Source organism: Suncus etruscus, chromosome 3, assembly GCF_024139225.1.
Source record: "Suncus etruscus isolate mSunEtr1 chromosome 3, mSunEtr1.pri.cur, whole genome shotgun sequence".
Taxonomy (NCBI): domain Eukaryota; kingdom Metazoa; phylum Chordata; class Mammalia; order Eulipotyphla; family Soricidae; genus Suncus; species Suncus etruscus.
The window spans coordinates 60,252,876-60,279,969 of NC_064850.1; the positions used below are offsets into that span (position 1 = coordinate 60,252,876).

The following is a 27,094-nucleotide window of genomic DNA, read 5'->3' on the forward strand; positions in this document are numbered from 1 at the left end:
CTAAGTGAAAGTGCATGTAGCCTCAGTTCAAAACTGAGCACCATTTGGTACTCCCAGAAGTTGCTATGTGTAGCCCAGGAGGTCTCTGAAATCTACTGGGTAACAGGTCTTAGACCCCCCCACCATGCAGATACGGTATTCCAGATACAGTAGTCTTGTGTGAAAATGAAAATAGTTTATTTCTAACAAAATAGTACTAACTTCAGAAAGTTTATTACAGTGGCATATGATTACTAATAAATCAGAAACTTAAATTAAGTGCAGACTCAACTGACACAACTGAGAGATCACTCAACCAGGAAACCAGACCTAAACCTACTATTAATAGAGCGTCAACATTTTATTTTCTTCTCTTTCTTCTTCTTTCTTTCTTTCTTTCTTTTCCTTCTTTCTCTTCTCTTTTTCTTTTCTTTCTTTTTCTTTCTTCTTTCTTTCTTTTTCTTTCTTTCTTTCTTCTTCTTTCTTTCTCTTCTTCTTTCCTTTTCTTTCTTCTTTCTTTCTCTTTTCTTCTTTCTTTCTTCTTTCTTCTTTCTTTCTTCTTCTTTCTTTCTTTCTTTTTTCTTTCTTTCTTTCTTCTTTCTTTCTTTCTTTCTTCTTTCTTTCTTTTCTTTCTTTCTTTCTTTTCTTTTTCTTTCTTTCTTTCTTTCTTTCTCTTTTTCTCTTCTTTCTTTCTCTTTCTTTTTCTTTCTTTCTCTTCTTTCTTCTTTCTTTCTTTCTTTCCTTTTTCTTCTTTCTTCTTTTCTTCTTTTCTTTCTTTCTTTTTCTTTTTTTTCTTTCTTCTTTCTTTTCTTTTCTTCTTTTCTCTTTCTTTCTTTCTTTCTTTCTTTCTTTTCTTTTTTTTCTTTTTCTCTTTCTTTCTTTTTCTTTCTTTCTTTCTTTCTTTCTTTCTTTCTTTCTTTCTTTCCTTCCCTCCCTCCTTCCTTCCTCCCTCCCTCCCTTTCTTCCTTCCTCCCTCCCTCCTTCCTTCCTTCCTCCTTCCTTCCTTCCTTCCTTCCATCCCTCCCTCCTCCTCCCTCCCGCCCTCTCATTCTTCCTTCCTTCCTTCCTTCCTTCCTTCATTCTTCCTTCCTCCCTCCCTCCCTCCCTCCCTTCCCTCCCTCCCTCCCTCCCCTTCCTTCCTTCCTTCCTTCCTTCCTTCCTTCCTTCCTTCCTTCCTTCCTTCCTTCCTTCCTTCCTTCCTTCCTTCCTTCCTTCCTTCCTTCCTTTGGATTTCTTTGATTTTTGAATTTTTTGGGGGGGCACACCTGGTGACGTTCATGTGTTACTACTGCCTATGTGCTCAGAAATCACTCCTAGGTTGGGGGATCATAAGGGATTGCCGGGATCAAACCCGCAATTCATCCTGCATCAGCCCACGTACACAGGCAACATGCTCTACCGCTGCGTCATCACTCTGGCCCCAAACGTCACAATTTCTTCTGTGTTTTCCAGTGAAAAAGAACCAATGAACTTCCTAATAAACCTAATTCCTTCTATTAGATCTTCACATCAAAGGCAAATCTGCCACCACACACATATCCTTTTGTAATTATTTTACTTTACTACTAGATATTAAATGAGAAAGCTACATTTTACTTGAAATCCCAAAGGTTTAAAATATTAATTATGTAGAACATTACAATGCAAAGTTGAAAACAACTTCTGCCGGGTTGCTAAAATATATGGGCATGTAGATTATTTTTGATTCCATCTCCTTCCTGGTTGAGAGTGGAGCAAAAGGGAATAAATGGAAGTAATTCTAAAATATTTGTTCATAGGGAGATTCTCTCATCTCCCAGTCTGGCTGTCAGAGAAGGTGCCCAAAAGAATCTGGGCTCAAATACAAAGGTTGCATTTGGAAAATTCCTAAATCATACTGAAAATGAGAGGACTAAAGAAAAGGGATGAGACATGATATGATATAACAATACTGATTGTATTCAGCGAATAAGATGCCTACCCTAAGAAGAAGCTCTATGGTATTTGCATAGAAGTTTATTCTCAAGGGGGTTACCTCAAGAGAAAATGGAATCTCCACAGAAGGTGGATCTCAGGAGACCTGGATTGCAAGTCAGATCACTGAAGACCATGAAGAATTTGGGGAGTTTCAATGTTCCTTGAGTACCCCTGAGTTTCTGTGTGTATTGGCCATATGAGCACTTCGAGATAAAACCTTGAATTTGTGAGCCAGGCAAAGGATGTAGGATATTGTTACAGCAGCTAGCAGTCTTACTTGTACTGCTAAATAGAATCTCAAACCATTGCTAAATTTGCCGTTTTTCAGGGCATTGGCCCAGATGGGAGAACTAAAATTCCGTACCACACACTCCTTGTTCTTTCCCCAAATAAACCCATCTGGTATTAAAAATCTAAATAACCTGTTATTTTCCTTTTTGTGATTCTAAGAAAAAGAATTGGAAATTTTAAAAAGTCTAAGTTAGTTGTTTTGTGTTGTAGAGGCTTGGAGTTAAAATAGAGTTTGTTTCTTTTCAATTTACCGACAGTATGAATATAAATAGAGTTCTATTCCTAATGGCAAAGAAAGATAGTTATGGACAATTACTGTGGTTGCTTTGACTATAAACATGAATGGAAAGTTGACTTTAAGTTCAGATCTCGACTACTGGTATGGCAGAAGATAAAAAGCTAATGTCAGAGATTTTTTAGTAATGATTTGCTAACTTCATGCACATTTTAAGGAGTTTTTGTTGTTTTGCCTTTATGTCCTTTTCTTTTCAAAAAACTTCAGTTTTCCCTGACATTTTAAATACTTATTGTTAAAGATTCATTTTAATGTCAGAATTAATTTTAATGGTTAGAATAGTTAACTCAAGAATTAGAAAATATTTATAATATAGTATATTAATATTAGATATTGACTATAAATATATATGTATCTCTATATAGAAATAAATTTAAAATCAAATGTATAATTTAAAACAAATAAAAGACTAATAAATGCTTAAATATTTTTAAATAATTTTAAAATATAACATGAAGAAGGGCCAGAGGGGTGGCACAGAGCGGTAAGGTGTCCACCTCGCCTGCACTAGCCTAGGATGGACCACGGTTTGATCCCCCAGCATCCCATATGGTCCCCCAAGTCAGGAGTTATTTCTAAATGCATAACAAGGGTAACCCCTGAGTGTCACCAGGTGTGGCCCCCAAAAGCAAACTATATATAACATAAAGAAAGAAGCTCATTTGAGGTCCTGCTATCAAAATTTTCTTATTTATAGATTATACTAATTACCTTTTAATTTAGTGATTTAAATATCTTTATTTTCCCATGTGTTGAATTTCTCAGAAATATTCACTAATTATGAGGAAAAAAGGTATGTAATTAATAGTAGCATAATCTTTCAGTGTTATGCAAATCCTAGTTGTCTTTTCTGTTCTCTATAGCACCTACTACTTAGCTACCATTCACCTGTCCTTCATCTAAGTGAACCACTAATATTTATGATGATCATAATAATAATATCATGAAGAAATAACTATATTATCTATTCATTATTTTATATTATATTTATTTGTTAACTTGAATAGCTCTTTCTACTGGGTATTGTTGCTTTCATTTTATAAATTGAAGAATGTATTTATACATGTCAGACTGATTGCAATGCAATATCTATCATATTATTGGCATTTAGATTATTTTTAAACTAAGGTTAAGTATTCTATTAGCAAGGCATCAAGTTGATTTTACATTACTTTTTATCAGAATTTGGAGCAAATACCATAAAAACGGAGATTAATACTTTGACTACATTATATATTTTGTACTAGAGGAAGACATTTATGCATACATATATATGTCTAATTTTTGAGTACATAATTTTAATCATATTTAATTGTTATTATATACTTGAATATCAGGAAACTTGAACTAAGATGTATGAGATATAAATATATCTTATTTTCATTTGTTCTCTATACTGTTTTCCACTTAGCTAATTAATACTTTCTGGATAGTATAGAGATAAACAACTCCCTCTCTTTACACTCCTTGAATTTCTCTAAATTCAAATTACTGTTTCTGGTGCCATTTCTGTTCCATGCTCTTGTAAGAGAGTTGAATATGTCCATAATTAATCAACAAACCTCAACTTTAATTTTATTGCAGTTTATACTTACATCCTATAATCCTTTCTTCAGTCATGATTTTCTCTCTTCTTTCTTTTGCACACAATGCATATGTTTTCCTCAAGAAGATAATTCCCCTATCTCATTTTATTTCTAATACACATACACATGTCCCAGTCAATCAATATTTTTCAGTTAACACCTTTGACTCCCAATTGGATCCCTTTGAAACTGGAATCTTACAGGTAAATAGCAAATGACCTCTTAAATTTTAATCTCAATGGTCTTTTCTGGTTTCTTACTAAACTTGACATACTTCACATATATCCACATGGCATCCTTTAACTTAGATATTTGAAACATCATAATTCACAAACACAAAATGTACATGCATATTCAAAACTCCCCTACATTTATTTCTATAGTTTGCCATTTGTTTATTCATGTTACTAACTTTAAAAAACATTAACATTATTTTTATTCGATAATGATATTATCTTTTGTAAAGAACTTCACACTTGTATTGAGATTTTGTATCATATTTAGGATTAAAAGTAGCCTAATGAGAGTTCTCTCAAATCCCTACCTACTTACTATCACTCTAATCCCCTTTTTTGCTGTAGGTAGGATGCTTGCTTTGCAAGCAGCAGATGCAGGTTCAATCCCTGGAATCCCAGATGGCCCCCTGAGCACTGCCAGGACTAATTCCTGAGTGCCGATCCAAGTGCAACCCTAACGCATTGCTCGGAAAATCCTCAAAACAAGAAAAAGAAAAGAATAATGAAAATAAATAATAAATAAAATCACAAACATATCACTGTGTTAAAAGAGTTCCTCCAAAATATAGACTTTGCTAAAATATAACATTTGCTACAATTTATAACTTGTAAAATAGAAATTAGTAACTTCCCATTTTTTTAATTTTGGGGTATTGTGGTTTAAAAACTATTAGTGGTGGGATTTCATACATGAAATATTCAAGCTCCACATCCTCCTCCAAGTTGTCTTCTTCCCTCCACCATTGTCCAGGGTGCCTAGCTCCTCCCTGTGCCCACCTTAAATTCCTACTGATTACAATTCCTCAATTTCTGTTGCCTTTGGACATCTGTTATCCCCCTATTCTGTTTATTTGTACCCCATAGGATAGAAACTCCTCTCCTTCTGAATAACATTACTCAGAAAGATATTTCCCAGTTCTATGCACATGGCAGCAAATTTCATCATTTCATTTTTTCTAAAAGCCGTGATTCTTCATTCTTTTTACCTATTTATGTCTTCCCTGCAGAGATAAAGGACTTGGTATTGTATACTGATAAGAACATTGTCTGGAACTTAAACCAGTGTAATCATTTGAGCCAACTGATCCATTTAAAGAGCCTGATCCAGAAAACTGTTCAGAGGTTGAATCCTAGATCCAGAGCTACCCTGGGAGGAGAGGCCCCAATGCTGAAATAAAGGCCATCTTACTTCTGGATATGCTGGATAGGATTATGCACCTGTGCATCCCTGCTTGTGATGTAAATTTTGATTAAAATTTACACTGCAGAATCCCATACTGTCCCTTGAGCATGCATCACTCTCTCTTTTCCCTAATAAATGTCTTTAACTACGTTACCTGTCTCTATTTACAATTGTTTTCTATAAGAAAAGGCAGTGGGCCCGAAGAATCTGGTCAGATTTAGAGCTCACTTTACTACAAAGAGCAAGTCCACTCTCCAAACTGGGTTCCACAGATGCCTAAGAAATCTGTTGCAGGGATCATTTCCCATGTCAGGCAGAACAAGTGGTACCCAAATGTAGTTTTACCATTGCCTCATGGGACTGGTGATAGCAAGGCCTGTACCATGCAGTGGATCCACAGAGACTCTCATCAGATCGAATCAGATTTCCACTGCCCAAGGTGACCTGGGTGGGTAGAGAGTGAAGCAGTAGGTGTCCTGCTTGAAACTATCTTCTCTCACTTCCCATGATATATAAACCACTTCTGGAGGTACACTGCTTTCTTTACTGGTGAGACTCACAACTCCCACTTCAATGTATCTTTATGAACATGAATCCTAGCTTTTCCCTGGGTCATTAGCCCATTCTTAATGAATTTACAGCCTTTGTTCACCACTGTGAAATGATGCCAACACTTTGAGCCTTTCTTCCAATCTATAGCTTTTCATTGTCTGTGTGCTGTGTCTTCCTGTTTATCCACAAGCATTTCCAAGATTATTTTTATGTCATCTATATTGACTCCATTTGATTTTTGATAAGTTTTCTTATTTATTTTATTCATTCATTTATCAAATCTTTATTTATTTATCTTAGTGAAAAAAGAGTATATTATTTTTAATAATAATTTTTATTTTGACCAAAGTGGATTACAAATCTTTCACAGTAGTATTTTAGGTACATAGTGACATTGAATCAGGGGCATTCCTACCACCAGTGTTGTCCTCCCTCCATCCTTCTTCCAAGCATGCATCCCATAATGCCCCTCTGTCCTGCGGGCTGCTAGTACAAGTGGTCCCTTTTGTGTTTAGCTTGTTGTCGATTGGGTATTAATTCTGTTGTAGTTGGCTTTGAATTTGGTGTGTAATCTGATCATTTTTTATTTCTACTCAATGTTCATAAGACTGTTTGGTCTTACTGCCCTCCATTATTTTTTCCCTCAATTTGTGAGGCAGAATGAGATGGTTCAAGTTATGTGGTTCTGTTTGAAGGTAAGAAAAAAAAAGGAGGAGCAAAAATTCAAACAAGCAAGAAACAAGAGGAGTCCTTCGGTAGACTATAAAAATCAGTTTAAGAAAAGAAAGGGAAAAGGGAAGGAAAACATAAAAATAATACAAAAAATCAAACCCAAAACAAAAGCAAAAACAAAAATATCCTGAAAAGAATATAAAAGCATATTCATTGAAGCAATAAAGACAACAACCAAACACTAACCACGGTCCCGAAATAAAGATGAATCAAAGCACAGGAAAAATTAAAGAAAGAAAAAAAGGCAAAGTAAAGGGAAAAAAACCAACAACAATTACAAAAAAAATTAATTTGTGCTACTTTTTTTTGTATAGGAACAGTTGTTTTCGTATTTTTATCCTTATACTCCACTATTTAAAGTCTAAAAAACCTAAAATGAGGAGGCAGACTGTCGCAGAAGCCAGGTGCCCTGTTTGGGACATCAGGCGGGGAAAAGCCACGAATCTACTCCCACCCAGTGGGGCCCAACTGTGAGTGCTACCTGTAAATGTCTGTCTACTGTCCTCTTGCGTGAAAATCTTGGGAGTGGGGCAAAAGAGGCTCCAGAAACTTGCTCTCTTGTAGGCCATTTCCAGGGCAGGACTCCAGAACATAAAAAACAGCAGACTGTCGCAGAAGCCGGTTACCCTGTTTGGGACATCAGGTGGGAAAAAGCCACGAACCTACACCCGCCCAGTGGGGCCCAACTGTGAGTGCTACCTGTAAATGTCTGTCTACTGTCCTCTTGCGTGAAACCCTTGGGAGTGGGGCAAAAGAGGCTCCAGCAGAGCATGGCCGCTCTGCTTCGATATGCAGCCGTGCGCTCTTTCTAAGAAAAGAACACCATCACAAGAAGAAGAAAAAATCACACTAAGAACTGTGCTATATCACAGAAGCAAGCATTTCTCTCCGGACTGTCTTCTCTGTTGCATGCTCAGGCCTAAGATTTGATCCAGTGTGAGGCTTCATCCATGGAGGACTCCCCTCCCTCAGAGGCAAGTCAGCCCATCCAGAAGGGAGGAGCCAGAGGAGTGTGCTGCCTACATCATATAGCCAATGAATACCACCACAACACGTAGAAAAGCCCACAATACAAGTGTGACAATGGGGAAACAACACAGGCCAGCATCAGACATAGAGAATGAAGATGACAATTCTGAGGACCAGATAATGACCAACCAACTAATCAACCTCTCAGATAGGACTTTAGACTAGCAATATGGAAGATGCTCAACAAACTCAAAGAAACCATGGATCGAGTTGAACAGAACACTAATAAGAACCAAGAAAATATGAAGACAGAAATCACAAAACTCCAAACTGAAATAACATGTCAACTAACAGGCCTGAAAAAGTCAGTAAACGAAGTGAATGACAAAATGGATAAGCTCTGGGACAGGGTATCAGAAGCTGAGAATAGACTTGGTGCTGTGGAAGATGAGATACATAACAATTCCATACAGCAGGAGAGATTGGAAAAAAAAACTTAAAGCAAATGAGCAGACAATGGAAAAATTAGTCAAAAAATGGGAACAGATGAAAATAGAAGTCTATTAGAAGATCAACAGAAACAACTTAAGAATCATTGGAGTCCCAGAGACCCAGGAAGAAAATTCCCAGGAAGAATCAACGGTCAAGAACATCATTAAAGAGAAACTCCCAGAGCTAAAGAATATAGGTGATCAAATCCTGCATGCTCAAAGAGTACCAAACAAAAGAGACCACAGAATAAACACCCCGAGACACATCCTAGTCACAATGACAAATCCCACAGATAGAGACAGAATTCTGAAAACAGCAAGATCAAAAGGGGAAATTACATTCAAGCAAACATCCTTGAGATTTACAGCAGACCTGTCACCAGAAACACTCAATGCCAGAAAGCAGTGGTGGAAAAATGTGATAAGACTGAATGAAATGAATGCTTCACCTAGAATACTATACCCAGCAAAACTCACTTTCCGGTTTGACGGAAGAATACATGGTTTCACAGACAAAAAGAAGCTCAGAAACTTTACAGACACAAAATCAGTCTTAAGAGAAAAACTGAAAGACATAATTTAAGACAAGACCAACCAAAAGACACACCAAATTTCTATATAAAGATGGCATTAAATCCCAGGACCATTCTTTCTCTCAACGTCAATGGACTAAATGCAACAGTCAAGAGACACAGAGTGGCTAAATGGATCAAAAAACTCAATCCAACCTTCTGCTGCCTACAAGAAATGCACCTGAATAGTCAGAACAAACATAGACTCAAAATAAAAGGCTGGAGAAAAATTATCCAAGCAAACAACACCCATAAAAAAGCTGGAGTGGCCATACTAATATCAGATAATGCAAACTTTATACTCAGGAAGGTTGTAAGGGACAAAGATGGACATTTTATATTAATCAAGGGGTATGTAGAGCAGGAAGAAATAACTCTCCTAAACATATATGCACTGAATAAGGGGCCAGCAAAATATTTAATACAACTGTTGACAAATCTGAAAAACAATATCAATAACAACACAATAATTGTGGGGGACCTTAACACGGCTTTGTCAACACTAGATAGGTCAACCAGGCTGAAACCCAACAAAAATATACTAGACCTGAGGAGAAAAATGGAAGAAAGAGGCCTAGTGGATATGTACAGGACACTCCATCCCCAGAAATCTGGATACACATTCTTCTCCAATGTACATGGGACATTCTCCAGGATAGACTACATGCTGACACATAAAACATACCTCCATAACATCAAGAGGATAGAAATTTTGCAGACTACCTTTGCTGACCACAAGGCTCTGAAATTATTTGTGAATTCCAAAAGGACTCAGAAGAAAAACCTTAACACCTGGAAGTTAAACAGCCTCATACTCAATAACCAGTGGGTCCGAGATGAAATCAAGGAGGAAATCAAAAGGTTCTTGGAGACAAATGACAATAAAGACACAAACTATCAGAACGTATGGGACACAGCCAAAGCAGTAATGAGAGGAAAATTTATAGATTTGGAAGCACACATAAGGAAGGAAGAAGGAGCTTACCTAAATAGCTTAATGACACAGCTAATAGAACTAGAAAGTACTCAACAAAAGGACCCAAAAATAGGGAGACAGAAGAAAATAACAAAGCTGAGAGCAGAAATCAATGAAGTGGAAACCCAAAAAAGAATCCGAAAGATCAACGAAAGCAGAAGTTGGTTCTTTGAAAAAATAAACAAGATTGATAAACCACTGGCAAACCTAACAAAGAAAGAGAGAGAGAGAGAAACTTGATAACTCGTATTAGGAATGAAAAAGGAGAGATCACTACTGATATGACAGAGATTCAAAGTGTCATCAGAAACTACTTTGAGAAACTCTACGCCACTAAAAATGAGAACCTGGAAGAAATGGATAAATTCTTGGACTCTTATAATCTTCCACGGTTGAAGGAAGAGGATGTAGCATATCTAAACACCCCCATCACCATTGATGAAATTAAAATGGTAATCAAAGGTCTGCCGAAAAAGAAAAGCCCAGGCCCAGATGGATTCACTAATGAATTCTTTCAAACTTTCCAAGAGGAACTACTACCAATCCTGGCAAAACTCTTTCATAAAATTGAACAAACGGAAACACTTCCAAATAGCTTTTATGAAGCCAACATCACCTTGATACCTAAACCAGACAGAGATGCTACAAAAAAAGAAAATTACAGACCAATATCGCTGATGAATGCAGATGCAAAGATCCTCAACAAAATCCTGGCAAATAGGATTCAATGCCTCATTAAGAAGATCATCCACTACAATCAAGTAGGTTTCATCCCAGGAATGCAAGGATGGTTTAACATCCGTAAATCTATCAACATCATACACAACATCAATAACAAGAAAAATAAAAACCACATGATCATATCAAAAGATGCAGAGAAAGCATTTGATAAGGTCCAACACCCATTCTTGATCAAAACTCTCAGCAAGATGCTAATGGAAGGAACCTTTCTCAATCTAGTTGAAGCCATCTACCACAAGCCAATGGCAAATATTATCCTCAACGGAGAAAAACTAAAAGCCTTCCCTCTAAATTCTGGTACAAGAAAAGGCTGTCCTCTCTCACCACTCCTATTCAACATAGCACTGGAAGTACTTGCTATAGCGATTAGGCAAGAAAAAGTTATCAAGAGAATCCAGGTAGGAAAGGAAGAAATCAAGCTCTCACTGTTTGCAGATGACATGATACTCTACTTAGAAAACTCTAAAGACTCTATGGAAAAGCTTCTAGAAACAATAGACTCATATAGCAAGGTGGCAGGCTACAAAATTAACACACAAAAATCAATGGCCTTTCTATACATCAATAGTAATAAGGAAGAAATGGACATTAAGAAAACAACCCCATTCACAATAGTGCCACACAAACTCAAATATCTTGGAATCAACTTGACTAAAAATGTGAAGGACCTATACAAAGAAAACTATAAAACTCTGCTTCAAGAAATAAGAGAGGACACGTGGAAATGGAAACGCATACCCTGCTCGTGGATTGGCAGGATTAACATCATCAAAATGGCAATACTCCCCAAGGCATTATACAGATTTAATGCTATCCCTCTAAAGATACCCATGACATTCTTCAAAGAAGTGGATCAGGCACTTTTGAAATTCATTTGGAACAATAAACACCCTCGAAAAGCAATCATTGGGAAAAAGAATATGGGAGGAATTACTTCCCCCAACTTTAAACTGTACTACAAAGCAATAGTTATCAAAACAGCATGGTATTGGAATAAGGACAGGCCCTCAAATCAGTGGAATAGGCTTGAATACTCAGAAAATGTTCCCCAGACATACAATCAACTAATTTTTGATAAAGGAGCAGGAAACCCTAAATGGAGCAGGGAAAGCCTCTTCAACAAGTGGTGTTGGCACAATTAGATAGCCGCTTGCAAACAATTGAACTTAGACCCCCAGCTATCATCATGTACGAAGGTAAAATCCAAATGGATTAAAGACCTCGATATTAGCCCCAAAACCATAAGATATATAGAACAGCACATAGGCAAGACACTACAGGACATTAAAGGCATCTTCAAGGAGGAAACTGCACTCTCCAAGCAAGTGAAAGCAGAGATTAACAGATGGGAATATATTAAGCTGAGAAGCTTCTGCACCTCAAAGGAAATAGTGCCCAGGATACAAGAGCCACCCACTGAGTGGGAGAAACTATTCACCCAATACCCATCAGATAAGGGGCTTATCTCCAAAATATACAAGGCACTGACAGAACTTTACAAGAAAAAAACATCTAATCCCATCAAAAAATGGGGAGAAGAAATGAACAGACACTTAGACAAAGAGGAAATACAAATGGCCAAAAGACACATGAAAAAGTGCTCCACATCACTAATCATCAGGGAGATGCAAATCAAAACAACGATGAGATACCACCTCACACCACAGAGAATGGCACACATCACAAAGAATGAGAATAAACAGTGTTGGCGGGGATGTGGAGAAAAAGGAAGTCTTATCCACTGCTGGTGGGAATGCCGTCTAGTTCAACCTTTATGGAAAGCGATATGGAGATTCCTCCAAAAACTGGAAATCGAGCTCCCATATGATCCATCTATACCACTCTTAGGAATATACCCTAGGAACACAAAAATACAGTACAAAAACCCCTTCCTTACAGCTATATTCATTGCAGCACTATTTACCATAGCAAGACTCTGGAAAAAACCAAGATGCCCTTCAACAATGAATGGCTAAAGAAACTGTGGTACATATACACAATGGAATATTATGCAGCTGTCAGGAGAGATGAAGTCATGAAATTTTCCTATACATGGATGTACATGGAATCTATTATGCTGAGTAAAATAAGTCAGAGAGAGAGAGAAAAACGCAGAATGGTCTCACTCATCTATGGGTTTTAAGAAAAATGAAAGACATTCTTGGAATAATAATTTTCAGACACGAAAGAGAAAAGAGCTGGAACTTCCAGCTCACCACAGGAAGCTCACCACAAAGAGTGATGAGTTTAGTTAGAGAAATAACTACATTTTGACCTTTCCTAATAATGAAAATGTATGAGGGAAATGGAGAGCCTGTTTAGAGTACAGGCGGGGGTCGGGTGGGGAGGAGGGAGAGTTGGGACATTGGTGATGGGAATGTTGCACTGTTGATGGGTGGTGTTCTTTACATGACTGAAACCCAAACACAATCATGTATGTAATCAATATGTTTAAATAAAAAAAAACCTAAAATGATATTTGAGATTTTTCTCTATCCCTCATCTAGCTTAGTCTGTCCACTGATTTCTTTAGTTTATACCTTCATGATTTATCTTAAGCCAAACCTTTAATTCAGTGAAAATCTGTCTCAGTTTTCCTTTACTATTGCAAATTCTGTGATAATGAAATATATGGCCTTTAATATATTTCTTTAGCCTGCATTATATATACAGCCTGAATCCAAACTTCTAAAGTCTAATTATGATTAAACTAAAGTAGAATATCTAAAGTTTTATATCTTCCATAAACTTTTCATTTTCTGTTGCTAAACATAGATACTCACGATACTGTCTCAAACTGTTTTCAAAGAGCTGAAACAAGATAGCAGTAGAGCATTTGCATTGCATGTGGCCAACCTGAGTTCAATCCCCAGCATCCTATATGATCTGAGTCCCACAAGCAATGATCCTTGAGTAAAAATCCAAGATTATAACCTAAGATCCTGTGTGTGGCTCAAAACAAAAGTTTTAAAATTATTTATTATGTTTAATTATTTATTTACCAAATAAGCTATAACTGTTATCTTTATAATTTTTCCTGCCTAACATTCTCACTGATTGTTAATTTGTTGAGAAAAATACAGGGTATAATGTGGAATCCTTCACTGAATAGGAGCTCAATAAATATTTACTAAGTTGTGTTAGCCAGCAAAAGTTCAACAAATCTAAGAGGATTAATTAAAATACTTTCTATTTTCTAAGACAAGATTTTTCGCCTTTAATTTTCTTTACAAATCAATAAAACAGATTAAGAAAAATCAGAATTAAGACAGTCTTATTTGCTTGTTTTATAAAAGCATGCATATAATGGGCAAATTCCCTCATAGAAATACATAAAGTATTTTTAAAGCATAAGGAAAATATTACTACATTACTAAAGCTTTAGAGAGGGCCAAAATAAGTAAACAAGTTTAAAAAAGAGTTTATACTATCCTTGGATATAAATTACAAATAGAATAACACTGAGTAAATAATAGTAATATGTTTTATCAGCAGAAAATTTCTAATTAGAATAACTTACCTTATAACTCAGATAACCAAGTAGAATTGTTTCAAACAGACTTATCAGTGCCACTGAAACCTAAAATATAAATCATATCTTAATTAAAAATAAAAAATAGTAGTGTTATAACTATAGAATAAGAATAATAAAGAATATTAAAAAAAATTATATCAAGTATATATTGATAATATATTAACTACATATGTATGTGAATACTTATGTGTGTACATGTCAGTACATAGACATGTACTACAAACATATATGACATAAGAAGTGTTATGTGCATTTCAAACTTTATTTAAAAAGTTGAAGAGAAAGCTGGAGCAATAGTATAATGGGTAGGGCATTTGCTTCACACGTGAACAATCAGGGTTTGATCTCTGGTAACCATCTCGACTCTCAAACCCAGCAGAGTGATTCCTGAGGGAAGATCCAGGAATAATAGCTAAACATGGCCAAGTGTAACCAAAAACAAAAAAATAAAATAAAATAAAAAGATGAAGAGATACTATAGCAAGTTGCATGTAGCCAGTTTAGGTTCAATCCCTGGCACCACATATGGTTTCCAAACCTCATAAAGAGTCATAATTGAATAGAGCCAGAAATAACCCCTGAGCACAGCCAGGTGCTGACCAAAACAATTCAAACTAAACAAATAAAAAACCTTCTATTTAGAGTTGCCTTGATTCCAGACTTTGATTTTTATAGTTTCTTATATACCTTGAATAAACATTTTATTTATGACCTCAAATGTATATGTGGTATTAGAATAATTAGACTGCTTGCAACTAGAAAAAATATCCAAATTATTTTACTTTCAGTATTTAAAAACTTCTACATAGATTAATAGAATTAAAATCAGCAATCCAGGGAGATGCTCAAAGGGCTAAGCACATATTTTGTGTGCAAGAGGCCAAAGTTCAGTGCCTGACACTCCTTAGTCCCTCGATCACTTGCAGAGCAATTACTAAGTACCAGTTCAGGTACTTAATACCTAAGCATTGCTGGGTATGATCATAAAAACACAACTTAATATAAACAAGAAGTAACTCTCAGATAATCTGTACGATTAGTTGCAAATATTTCTTCAGATTGAAACAATATAAAGCCATACAGACTATAATTTGAATATTTTTATTTATCTTAGAAGAACTGGAAACTTTGATCTAAGTAGATATTCAAATTTAAGAACAAGATGCAATTATATAAAAATATAAATAAAGTTTATAACTATAAAAAGCAGGAAAGCTTTATGATGGAAAATTACATATCTCTTCATCTTTTCTCCATGACCACTAAATTGAAATCACCTTTGTTTTTCTACAGATACAATTGATTTGTAGACTACATAAAATCTTACTTGAAAATATTATCATTAATTTTAATGATCACTATTAGACAAAATAAACTACAACTTGAGTAGACTAAAATATGTATTTAAGGTAATATGTAACTATTCAGAATAATACCTTTAATTTGTATATCACATTTAAAGATAATATATACGTATAGTATAAAGCTTAAAAGGCTGGATTTGTGAGCTAAAATGATAGCTCAGTGAACTACATACCCTGCACATGGAGCCCTAAGTTCTATTATAGAACCTCATGGTCCCCTAAGAACTGCCATGAGTAGCCCTGAGCACTTCTGGGTATGACAGAAAAGACACCCCAAAATTAAAATAAAATACTGCAGTTAAATAGCACTTAAATCTTTTCGGGGCGAGGGTCCTTTGGGCCACACCCAGAGCGCTCAGGGGTTACTCCTGGCTTTGCGCCTTAGAAATCTCTCCTGGCTCGGGGACCATATGGGATACTGGGAATCGAACCGGTGTCCATTCTGGGTCAGCAGCGAGCAAGGCAAATGCCCTATCACTGTGCTACCAATCCAGCTCCAGAATTTAAGTCTTTAAATCAAAGCATAAACTATAATTGACTCATAAAATAAAAATATTCTGAATAAAATCTTACTCCTGATGGAATAATAATACATGCATAATTGAAATAATTCCATATGATGCGTGCAATATACAGATTTTCTATTATAATAATTTTAAATATGAAGAGAATCTTTCATCTCAAGGTATTTTAAGTTACATTTTGAGTTTCAGAGTCTTTCCTTGTCTTCTGATCTCAACTAGATTTAAAATTGTAATTTTTATATCAAAAGACACTATTCTTCACATGCTTTAGAAAAATAATAGAAAATACAAAGTACCTGTCAGTGGGAGATAAAAGTAAAAGAGAAAGGGAAATTGTAGAAAGTTTGTGAGATAGAAAATTTATAGGAAAGAACAAAGAACAGATGCAGAGGACTCTGGGGAAAACCTATTCAAATAGTCTACTCTTCCTCTATCTTTTGAATCTTTACTCAAAACTTTTGATGCCAGGCATAATTATTGCTATATTGACAAAGCTGCATTTCCTTAAGGACCAAACTTTTACTGTTGGTAGTATGAGCCATTCATTCATTTGAACATTATAATACATGATTTTACCATGGTCCAAACATTAAGAAAATAAGATAAATAAGTAAGCATGGCCATGAGGGTTTTTAATCTTCAAATATTATATAATAGAAATGCTGAGAGTTGTTTGGGGAACTTGTGATACTTTAAAATATTAATTTATTTTGACTTTCTGCACACCCTGAAAGCCTTGTGAAATTTAGCCCCAATCAAGAGAAAATTATTAAAAGATAAAATGTAGAGTTCAGATTGAGTTTGCTAAAGAGGGACAGGAAGTGAGAGGGAAAGTGGTGGAAAAATGCTGGTGGTGAGTATGTTACAGTAACAGGATATGTCTGAAATATTAGGATTAACAGCATATAAAGTCAAATGACTTGGGGCCAGAGCAATAACACAGCAGGTAGCATGTTTGAATTGCATGTCTGAGTCTGCCTGGAGCAATTTCTGAGGCAGAGCTAGGAGTAATCCCTGAGCACAGCCAGGTGTGACCCATAAACTAAGCAAACAAATGAATAACCAAAATTAAAAAAGGAAAGAGAGTCATGATGACTAAATTAATAAAATAAAAATAAATGAAGCTATGCATAAGAAAAACGAAGGCTCAAATAAAAAATAAAAATTTAACCAAGATGTATATCATGATTATTTAGTACTAAAAAAGCTTATTTTAATATCAATTGTTTCTATCCGCCTTATTTGTGAAATATGAATAAGTCAAAATATACAGGATAAATTAAAATGTACTTAACCTGTAAGCCCCATAAGGGTAGACTTCTATTCACCCCAAAAGATATGAGACCTATGAAAAGATAAGATATTAATTTTTAGAGTATGAAAAGTGCATAAATTTTAGTTTTTTAATTATATCACTATAAGGTAGAGTTGAAAAGTTAATAGTTGAGTTTCAGTCATACAATGTTCTAATAGTAATCTCATCATCAGTGTTCATTTCCTGCAATGATAAATTTCAAATTTTTATTGACATTTAAAATAAATAATTCTAACATAGAAATTTAAATTAAAATAGTCAAAAGTATGTTATTTCAGATGATATTTTTATAAAACCAGTTATAATTGATCTATTATAAATAAAAACTGTAAATCATATTTTAATATCATGTTAATAATAAATAAAATTTAAAGTGATAATGGCAGATTAGAAAAATGCAAATCCTTTCAATTCTCCATTGAAAACTTACCTAAGGACTCTTTCTTAATTTTATTGTGTAACTATCATTAGAGCTCTTAAATTGTGATAATATACAATTTCAAAAAATGTAAATAATATGGGGTAACATTAATAACTCATGTTATTATGCAACTGATTATTTAGATTTTAATTTTTATAAAATAGTTAATAAACTATCCAAATACCTATAGTACAGGTTACAAAAATTTATGCAACAAGACATGAATGCTGTAAAATCTTGTTCTTTTAGATGCTAAAGAAGTATCTGTTATACTTTTATATTCTTAAAAGCCTATTCTTATCTACATAATTTGTTGTACGTTTTATTCAAATGAGATTCATTCACAGCAATATATTCTAGGGAAAAGATAGAAATAGTGGACATGGGGGGGCCAGAAATGCAAATAAGGAAACATAGAAACAAAAAGAACAGTACAAAACCTACTCATCTTCAGAGTGATGAAATATGAGAGGCGTCCCATAAAATATTAAGCATATTTTTAAACCTTCAAGGCATTTTCTTTTTGGTAGCATGTTAAAAAATAATAAAGAGGAAAAAATTCAAAAAATTTTTGTTTTAAAAATTCTTGTAAACTTTAAAGACTCCTGAAAGAAAGTATCTGGATAGAGAGATAAGATACCCAACAATCTATAATTACAAAATGTAATTTAATGTGAAAGATTAAAGATTAAATAAATTTCATTATTCCAAAACAACTAACTTTTTTTTTGGGTGAAACTGAGCTCTGTCAGATATTCCATGTTTTAGCTCAAAATTTCATTGTTGGCTTACCCATCTTAAATACTGTCCTAATTTTATTTTGCAATTAATTCATTCATTAATAAATCAAACTTTTTTGTTATATTTCAAAAATAGGTATAATATTTTTACACAACCAATTTAAGTTGAAGTACAATTTGTCCACATTGGGATTTACAAATATTGAGCAACTGACATCTTGTACCTCCTTTGTTATATTTTTTTCTCCAAATCAAAATTTTCCCAATTATTTCTAACTGCTTCTAGATTCCACTCTCCCACTGTGCACTGGTACTGCACTTTTGTTATGATAAAGACCACACTTTTAAACATGGCATTCAGAGAATACTTAAGTCCAGGAAGAAAATAAACTGAGTCCATAACATTAGTATTAGGTTCTTTCCTGAGAAAATTTCTTAGATCAATTTTCTTTATCACATTCTCTTCACGTCACCTTATATTTGTTTGCAAGTATGCTTCTCCAAAATCTATATCCTCACTAAGCAGCAAGTTCTATAAGATAAAATAGTAGGTCTACTGTGCTCACCAGGGTACTCCAAATTTTTTGGAGTACACATATTTAGGCTAGACATTTAGTCACAACAAATGAATGCTATCAGTAAAAGCAGAGATAGCTACTGAGTTTAGCAAAGCTATTCTTTTCAAACATACCTTTTCTATTATGAGTGACATTGAGAAAACTCCCAAAATAGAATTTGTAGAGTGTAGAGTGATAGAGATTTGTACATTGACAAATAAATAAAAATAGCAAAGTTTTTATAGTATTGAATTACTAAATAATTAAGTAATAGCAAATGGAAAATATAAAAATAAATAGTAGATCAGAAAATTGTGAGTATTTTATTGTATTTATTTTATTGTATTTTATTTTGTAGGAAAAGCACACCCAACAATACTTAGCAGTTTCTCCTGGCTCTGCATTTAAGAATAATTCCTGATATTGCTCAGGAGATATATAGTATGTGGGGTGGGAGAGCTGGAACCCAGTTCACCTGCATACAAACAAGTACCTTACTTGCTGTCCTATCTAGTCAGCCTCTGGTTGAGCAATTTCAAGAGAAATTTGATCATTAATATTAACTTATTAAAAGCCGGTTATTCCAAAAAAAATACTATTGCCCTGTCTGAGGTCTGAGATACAGTACTTGAAACAGAAGAATATTTAAACTTAAATAAAAATTTAATAAACAATTTAGGGAGACAAAGATGAATTGGGCTTCCTAACCCTTATAACTTTGCTACAAAACTCCTTATATAAATTTTAATGGGAAGTGATATCTCCACTGAGGGTCATCATCTTCACCTATTTAGTAAGCACCAAACTGTATAAATACATTGAACAAAGCATATTAATTGTAGCACAAAGCTAATATACCTCCATCATAAAATTAAATTATCATAAAAAAAGAATGCTGAGTCTGAGCTGCATCACTCTAAAGTCCAAAGCAAAGAGGTTGTGTTTAGTTCCAATTCCATGGATTATAATGAGTTTTAAAGGGACAAAAAACGTGTGCAAAGAAGACATATTACAACATTATTTCTCTAAAATCAGTAAATAGCAGATAACTAAATACCTTGCTTAAGAGAATTAAAATAGCATTACTTTCATTAACCACAAAATATACCATAAATGGGATTAAAGGCATTAACAAAAATGATGTGTATGAATCTGTAACAGATCCTTAGAACAATGGAAAAGAAATGAGATTTTATAGGCAAACCCTCATATGCAAAGATGGTTGATTTTCAACAAGTTATATTTCATCAAATGAAGTACAGAAAGCCTCTTCAATAAATCACACTAGAAAATCTGGTGTCTAATTTTATGCAAATATGCATATATACATGTATATATATATACACATTTACACATAAAGTTACTTTAAAATAGATTAAAGGCCTTCATATTAAATAGAAATCCAAAAATAAAATTTATCAAGAAAAACTAGCAGAACTCTCCATATTGACATGAGAGAAATCTTTAGCGAGACAACCTCATTGGCAAAACAAAACAAGAACTGAAATAAGCATATGGGATTATATCGAAATTAAATAGCTTCTAAAAGAAACATTGGCTAAAACCAAAAGGCACACTACTGAAAGGAGGAAATATTTGCACATGATACATCTGACAAAGGGCTAATATCCAAGATTAGCAGTAACAAATAACAACATCAAACAACTCCACCTAAAAGTATAGTTGAATAGACATTTCTTCAAAAATATACACATAGTTAATAGATAAATAAAAAAGTATTTATCATCACTCATTATCAGAGAAAGTCATCTCAAAATAACAATGATACTCAGATCCAAATAAAATGATGACTGCCAGGTAGCAATCATCCAATTTGGTCTGGGCTCAAAACTTTGGAGTCTTCTTAGAATGGGGGCAGGCGGCATTTCCCTTTCTGTGTGAAACCACAGTAGCCCACATCCAACCCAACACTCTGACAATTTAAAGTTATTATACTACAGAGTCACCAAATTTGTTCCAGATTTATAGATCTTGGACCTTGCAGCCACGCGATGCCCCAAAATTGCAATAGTAGTATCATCCCCATAGGATCACAGCAAGTCTAATTGGAAAGTTATATAGCAGATAAACAAGTTCAATGAGCCCAAAGAGAAACACAAAAGGATCAATTAGCACCAATCATAGTCCAGTAAATCCTTAGACAATGACTTTAATAACACTATTAATAGATAGAACAATTCTTATAAAACTAACACTGATTTAAGTTTTGAGAATTCCATTTGTCTTTGTGTTGTAACAATAAGGGTGAGAAACTAGGAACACTAGTGGAAGGAAAGTGAGACTGGTGGTAGGATTGCTATTGGAACATTAAATGCCAGAAAAACTGTATAAGTCACTTGTTAAATCACAGACAATAAAAGTTATTTTTATTAAAAAACAACTATGTGGGTCCGGAGAGATAGCACAGCGGCGTTTGCCTTCCAAGCAGCCAATCCAGCACCAAAGGTGGTTGGTTCGAATCCTGGTGCCCCATATGGTCCCCTGTATCTGCCAGGAGCTATTTCTGAGCAGACAGCCAGGAGTAACCCCTGAGCACCGCCGGGTGTGGCCCAAAAACAAAAACAAAAACAAAAACAAACAAAAAAAAAAACCTATGTGATATCAGCTCACATTAGTAAAAATTATCTGTATTAGAAAGCTCCAAAACAGTGCAGCAGATATGTGGTAGAAATGGAGCCTTTATTCACATTAATAAGACTGTCTTGTTTTTTTGTTCTTTTTGGGCCACACCCATTTGTTGCTCAGGGGTTACTCCTGGCTAAGCACTCAGAAATTGCCCCTGGCTTGGGGGGACCATATGGGACGCCGGGGGATTTAACCACGGTCCTTCCTTGGCTAGCACTTGCAAGGCAGACACCTTACCTCTAGTGCCACCTCACCCGCCCTAATAAGACTATCGTCTGGTTTAATCTTTATGGAAAATAATATGAAGGATCCTCAAAAACTTCAATATGTAACCAAGATAACCCATTAATCCTAAATTAGGTGTTTATCTCAAGAACACAAAAGACTTAGCTGATAAATGAATGTGTGCTCTATGTTCATTGCAGTGCTGTATAGAATAACCAGGATCTGGAAATGTTTCAAGTACCAACAACAGATAAATTCATAAGGAAATTCTGATATATGCTCAATGAAATACAAACTGAAACTTTGTATTTCACTTTAACTTAAATGGAACTAGATGGTGTTGTCCAAAGGAAAATACCAAATACTAAATAATTTCTCTCATATGTGGAGTATAAAGGGAAAAAATCAAGGAAATATGCAATAGCAATGGAAACAAACATGGAGATATTGCCATGAGAGCTGAAAACAGAGGCTGTAAAGAGGTGTATAGAGATGAGACCTCTCAGCAGTCGTAGAGACATATTAGTTCTAGGTAGTGTAAAGAGTACCATGGCATTGCAAGCATTAAGCAGAAATATTGATACTATCAATATTATCATACATCATCAGAAACCTTATAATTAAATATTAGGGGCTAGAGCGATAGCACATTGGTAGGGCATTTGCCTTGCTCGTGGCTGATCCAAGAAAGATCTTGGTTCGAACCCCAGCATCCTATATGCTCCACCCAAGCCAAAAGCAATTTTTTGAGAGCATAGCCAGGAGTAACCCCTTAGTGTCACTGGGTGTGGCCCAAAAACTAAAAAAATTTTTTTTAATTCTAAATTTTAATTAAAAAGTTAAGTAACTTAAAATTTTTTATTTTAAAAACTATTTTAAAAATATATGGAGGCAGAGAGATATGACAGTGGTTATGGTGCTTGCTTAGACTTGGATTCCATCCATGACACTGAAAATGGTCCCACAAATACTATAAGAAATGATCCCTGAGTGCAGGTCCTCTAGAATAAGCCATGAAAACTGTCATTGTGGGGCCAAAGCGAAAGTACAGCAACTAAGGCATTTGCCTTGCACACGGTCCACCTGGGTTTGATCCCAGCATCCCCATAATATGGTACCTAGATCCTACGAGGAGTGATTTCTGAATGCAGGATATGAGTAACCCCTGAGTGCCACTGGGTGTGGCCCAGAAACAACATCCCCTTGTCTCACACACACACACACACACACACACACACACACACACACACTACTTGTAATAATATATATCTCCCTTTTCTATCTCTCTAAATAAGTTATTGAAGTATATACTCGAGTATAAGCACAAATTTTGTGCTGGAAAAACCCGAACTCGGCTTATACTCTGGTCATACAGTTTATTTGACTAAGTGCACTGGCATGGATTCAAATGCATGTTGTCTTCTGCTGTCTGCTGGAGCGGGCAGTGCTTCAGCTCAGTTCACAAATAGCAGCTGAGCTGAAGAGGTAGGCGGCTGAACTGAACTGTATGCCATTGAACTATTTCACCCACAATATTCTGTGCTTTGTATGAGACCGACAGCAGTGATGATGATATCTGCAAAATCAGTGATGATGACAATGTCTAAGCTGATACCCTCACATCAGATACAGCTGAAACTCTGTTTGGGCATACAGATGGGGAGGAGAAGAAATCCAGTTTTAAAGGATTTTAACCTTTGTGATTTAACTTGATTACCTGTTCTGTTATGGTTTTCTGCACTTTATTTAAAGTTTTAAAGTTATTGTTGTTAGTTTACCATTTTTCTTTAGCAATGGATATTGAAAAACATTTAACCTACTGATTCCTCAACTATTGTAATTGTTTGGGGTATATATTTTTATTTTGAAATTTACCAGTGGCTGCTGCATTTTCAACCTTGGCTTTTACGCCAGTCACTACATTTTTCCAGTTTTAAGGGTAACATTGGGGTTGGCTTATAGTTGAATATATAGATATATGTTTTTTGTCTTATATATAGAGATTAAGATTTTAAAGTTGCTGGCCAAATACTCAAAATATTTATTTTCAGGTATTGCAATTTCATTTAATCCTCATTGTTTTTATTCTTGCCACATGTACTCATAATGTAAAAGTCATTATTTAGAGAAAAAATAATGTGATGTTTTTCAAAGTAACAAGATAAAACATTAAAATAAAACTGTTATGTTTGAGTTATTTTACATGTGATTTTTTTATTAAATAAATTTTATGACGAAGTCAGGAAAGTGGTTCAGGCTGGAGAGGGAAGATGTCTGATCCACAGAACCAAAACAAAATTTTATTTAAAGCTTCACTATAGTGTCTAAAAAAGCCATATTCAACAATGGAAGAAAGGGCAGAATAAAAATATAGAAAGTTGATGACATGCAGTCTTGGCCACTTCTTACAACATATTCACTTAGTGATGTCCTAATAGTATACCTACAGCTCTTAGATCTACCTTAGCAAGTAAGGTGAGGTCAGGGGTGAATACATATAGCATAAGAATAAAACTTTCATATCTCAAAATGTGAAAGTAATAGTGTCAGTGTGAGAGGATACAATTCATAAAATAGGACCTTGGGTTATTAACTCAAGTTGCAAACAAAGATTGATATCAGTATTTCACTGAGATTAGCAATGGCACAAGGTCCAGCCAGGAAAGTGTGTTATTAGTGCCCTCACTAGGGGCCAGAACAATAATATATTAGGCAAAGCACTTGCCTTGCAAGAGGCTGAACTGGACTATTTCCTGCACCTTTAGTGATCCTCAAGAATGACTCTTGAATGTAGAGACATAACAAGTAGTGAGAACTGAGCCCAATAATGCTTCAAAAGGAATACTTCATTTCAGGAATGCACAAAACTTGGTCTTGATATCAGAAATGGGATAGAGAGGAGTCTTAATGTTGCTAGGGTGATTGTTTAATGACTGAATAATTTGAAAACAATGGATATTACTACAACCAGGTTAGACCAATAAGTGGTACTGCAGAGAGAACTATACATTGATTCTTTGAAAGCATGAACCTTTAAAAATATAAGTCACTTGGGCCAGAGCAGTGGCACAAGTGGTAGGGCATTTGCATTGCATGCACTGACTTAGGATAGATTGTGGTAGGATCACCAGCATCCCATATGGTCCCCCAAGCAAGGAGCAATTTCTGAGTGCATAGCCAGGAGTAATGCCTGAGCATCACCAGGTGTGGCCCAAAAACAGAAAAAAAAAAAAAAAAATATATATATATATATATATATATATATATATATATATATATATATGTCACTTTATTTAAAGACCATGTGTCACATAGTTGACATAGCTTATCATAATACATTTGTTTCCAGGAAAGTGAGAATGGAATTATTAAAACTAAATAAATGAATGAAGAAAAAAAGAAAGAAAAAGGAGTACACAAAATTGTGAAAACTGTTGTGTGTAATGAGACCATTAAGTCATAATCAGAAGGCTTAGCAAACTCTTGTGAAGAATGGACTTAAAGAGTTATGCCATCTGGCATATGTTGGCTGAGACATCAGTGACTTTATGCTAGCATCCATCACTCCCTTCTGTGGCAAATACATGAGGCAAGACCTCTTGCCAGCCAAAGACTGCAACTCTCAGCCTTTGTGTTAAATATGATAATGTGACTAAAATTCACATGAGATGTGAGTGGAAAATGCAAAGGTGATACTTGTCATTTGTTAACTAAGAATTCAAAAAAGTAAGTGTGCCAAGTTTTCTTTTCCTTCCTCACAGCTAGTTGTACAGGAATCTCATTCTGAGATAGCAAAGAGGTGCACAATAAAAATGAAAATGGCATGCCTATATGTAATGTTATACTTACCATATTATAGTACATATGTTTGACTTGGTGTATGAGTTTGTGGGTATTTTTTAATTTTTCATATTACATGCTTGATCATTATTGCTTTATATCATAACTATGATGCATCAGAAATTATTTATATAATATTATTATATTATTATATTATAGTACTGTATTTCATTATATTACATATCATTCTTATTGATGCTAAAATATTTTAGAGATACTGTCAAAATGCAATTTATTTTTGAATACTGGTTACGCTGGAGAATAAATCTTTAATCATTAAATGTCACTGAACATATTTTTAGTATATCGGCAACAACTTCAAGTAAAAATCTATCATGATCTTTATCATTTAATATTAAAAACTAATAATCACTCTAACAACTATTTTTGTTTATTTTTTTATTTTAGACCACACGCAGTGGTGTTCACGACTTACTCCTAGCTCTGCACTCAGGAATTACTCCTGCCAATGCTCAGAAAACCATATGGGATGCCACGAATCAAACCCAAGAAAGGCACATGTAACACAAGCATCCTACTGCTGTACTATCTCCTCAGCTCCAACTTTACCAATCCTTAAAATAGAATAAGGACACATGAATTTGCCTCACAGTGAAACACTGCAAGCTCAGACAGGCAATGAGTCAATGTTGATGGTTCATCTCTCAATAAAATTCATAAATACTGTGCTGGAAGTGGGATTTCATTGAGAATGGATCATTTACTATAAATGAGTGGACATCAGAATCTGTCATGTGCATGTCTTCATACATTAAAAGGAAAATTCTTTCTTCTATATTTTTGTCTGTACTTACCACACATTTTATTTTTTTGTTTTTGTTTTTGTTTTTGGGCCACACCCGGCGGTGCTCAGGGGTTACTCCTGGCTGTTTGTTCAGAAATAGCTCTTGGCAGGCACGGGGGACCATATGGAATACCAGGATTCGAACCAACCATCTTTGGTCCTGGATCGGCTGCTTGCAAGGCAAACGCCACTGTGCTATCTCTCTGGGCCCACCACACATTTTCTTATCAGTGTTGACTTAAAAGAATAAATAAAGAAAAATAACACAAAATATCTGTTGCTTTTGTATGTCAAAGCACTAATTAAATAAATCTCTTTGCTCAATTAGTCTCATTATTTTAAAATAGAGCCAGTGCCCATTAAGGCTACTTCTGTTTTACATTAACCAGTCCTGCATAGACAATGAAAACTAAACAGAGAACATTGTATCCAAAATGGAGCCAGAGTAATCTGTTATGTTGTTTAATTGCAGTAATCTGATTTTTCAAGTGTCTACCTCTATAATTGTGGGTGAATATTTTTATTAATGTGGAATAGGAGTCAATTGTAGGAATCTTTATTAT

The 27,094-nt window shown here is 34.8% G+C and overlaps 1 protein-coding gene across 1 annotated transcript in view; it reads right to left on the reverse strand.

The window, feature by feature from the left end:
- The window catches only part of KCNT2 (potassium sodium-activated channel subfamily T member 2), a 359,575-nt gene that overhangs the window by 219,332 nt on the left and 113,149 nt on the right, over positions 1–27,094 (reverse strand). The window contains 4 exon segments of the mRNA XM_049769750.1: position 12,416; positions 14,080–14,139; positions 17,278–17,310; positions 17,312–17,327. Coding sequence (XP_049625707.1) covers position 12,416; positions 14,080–14,139; positions 17,278–17,310; positions 17,312–17,327 — 110 coding nt within the window.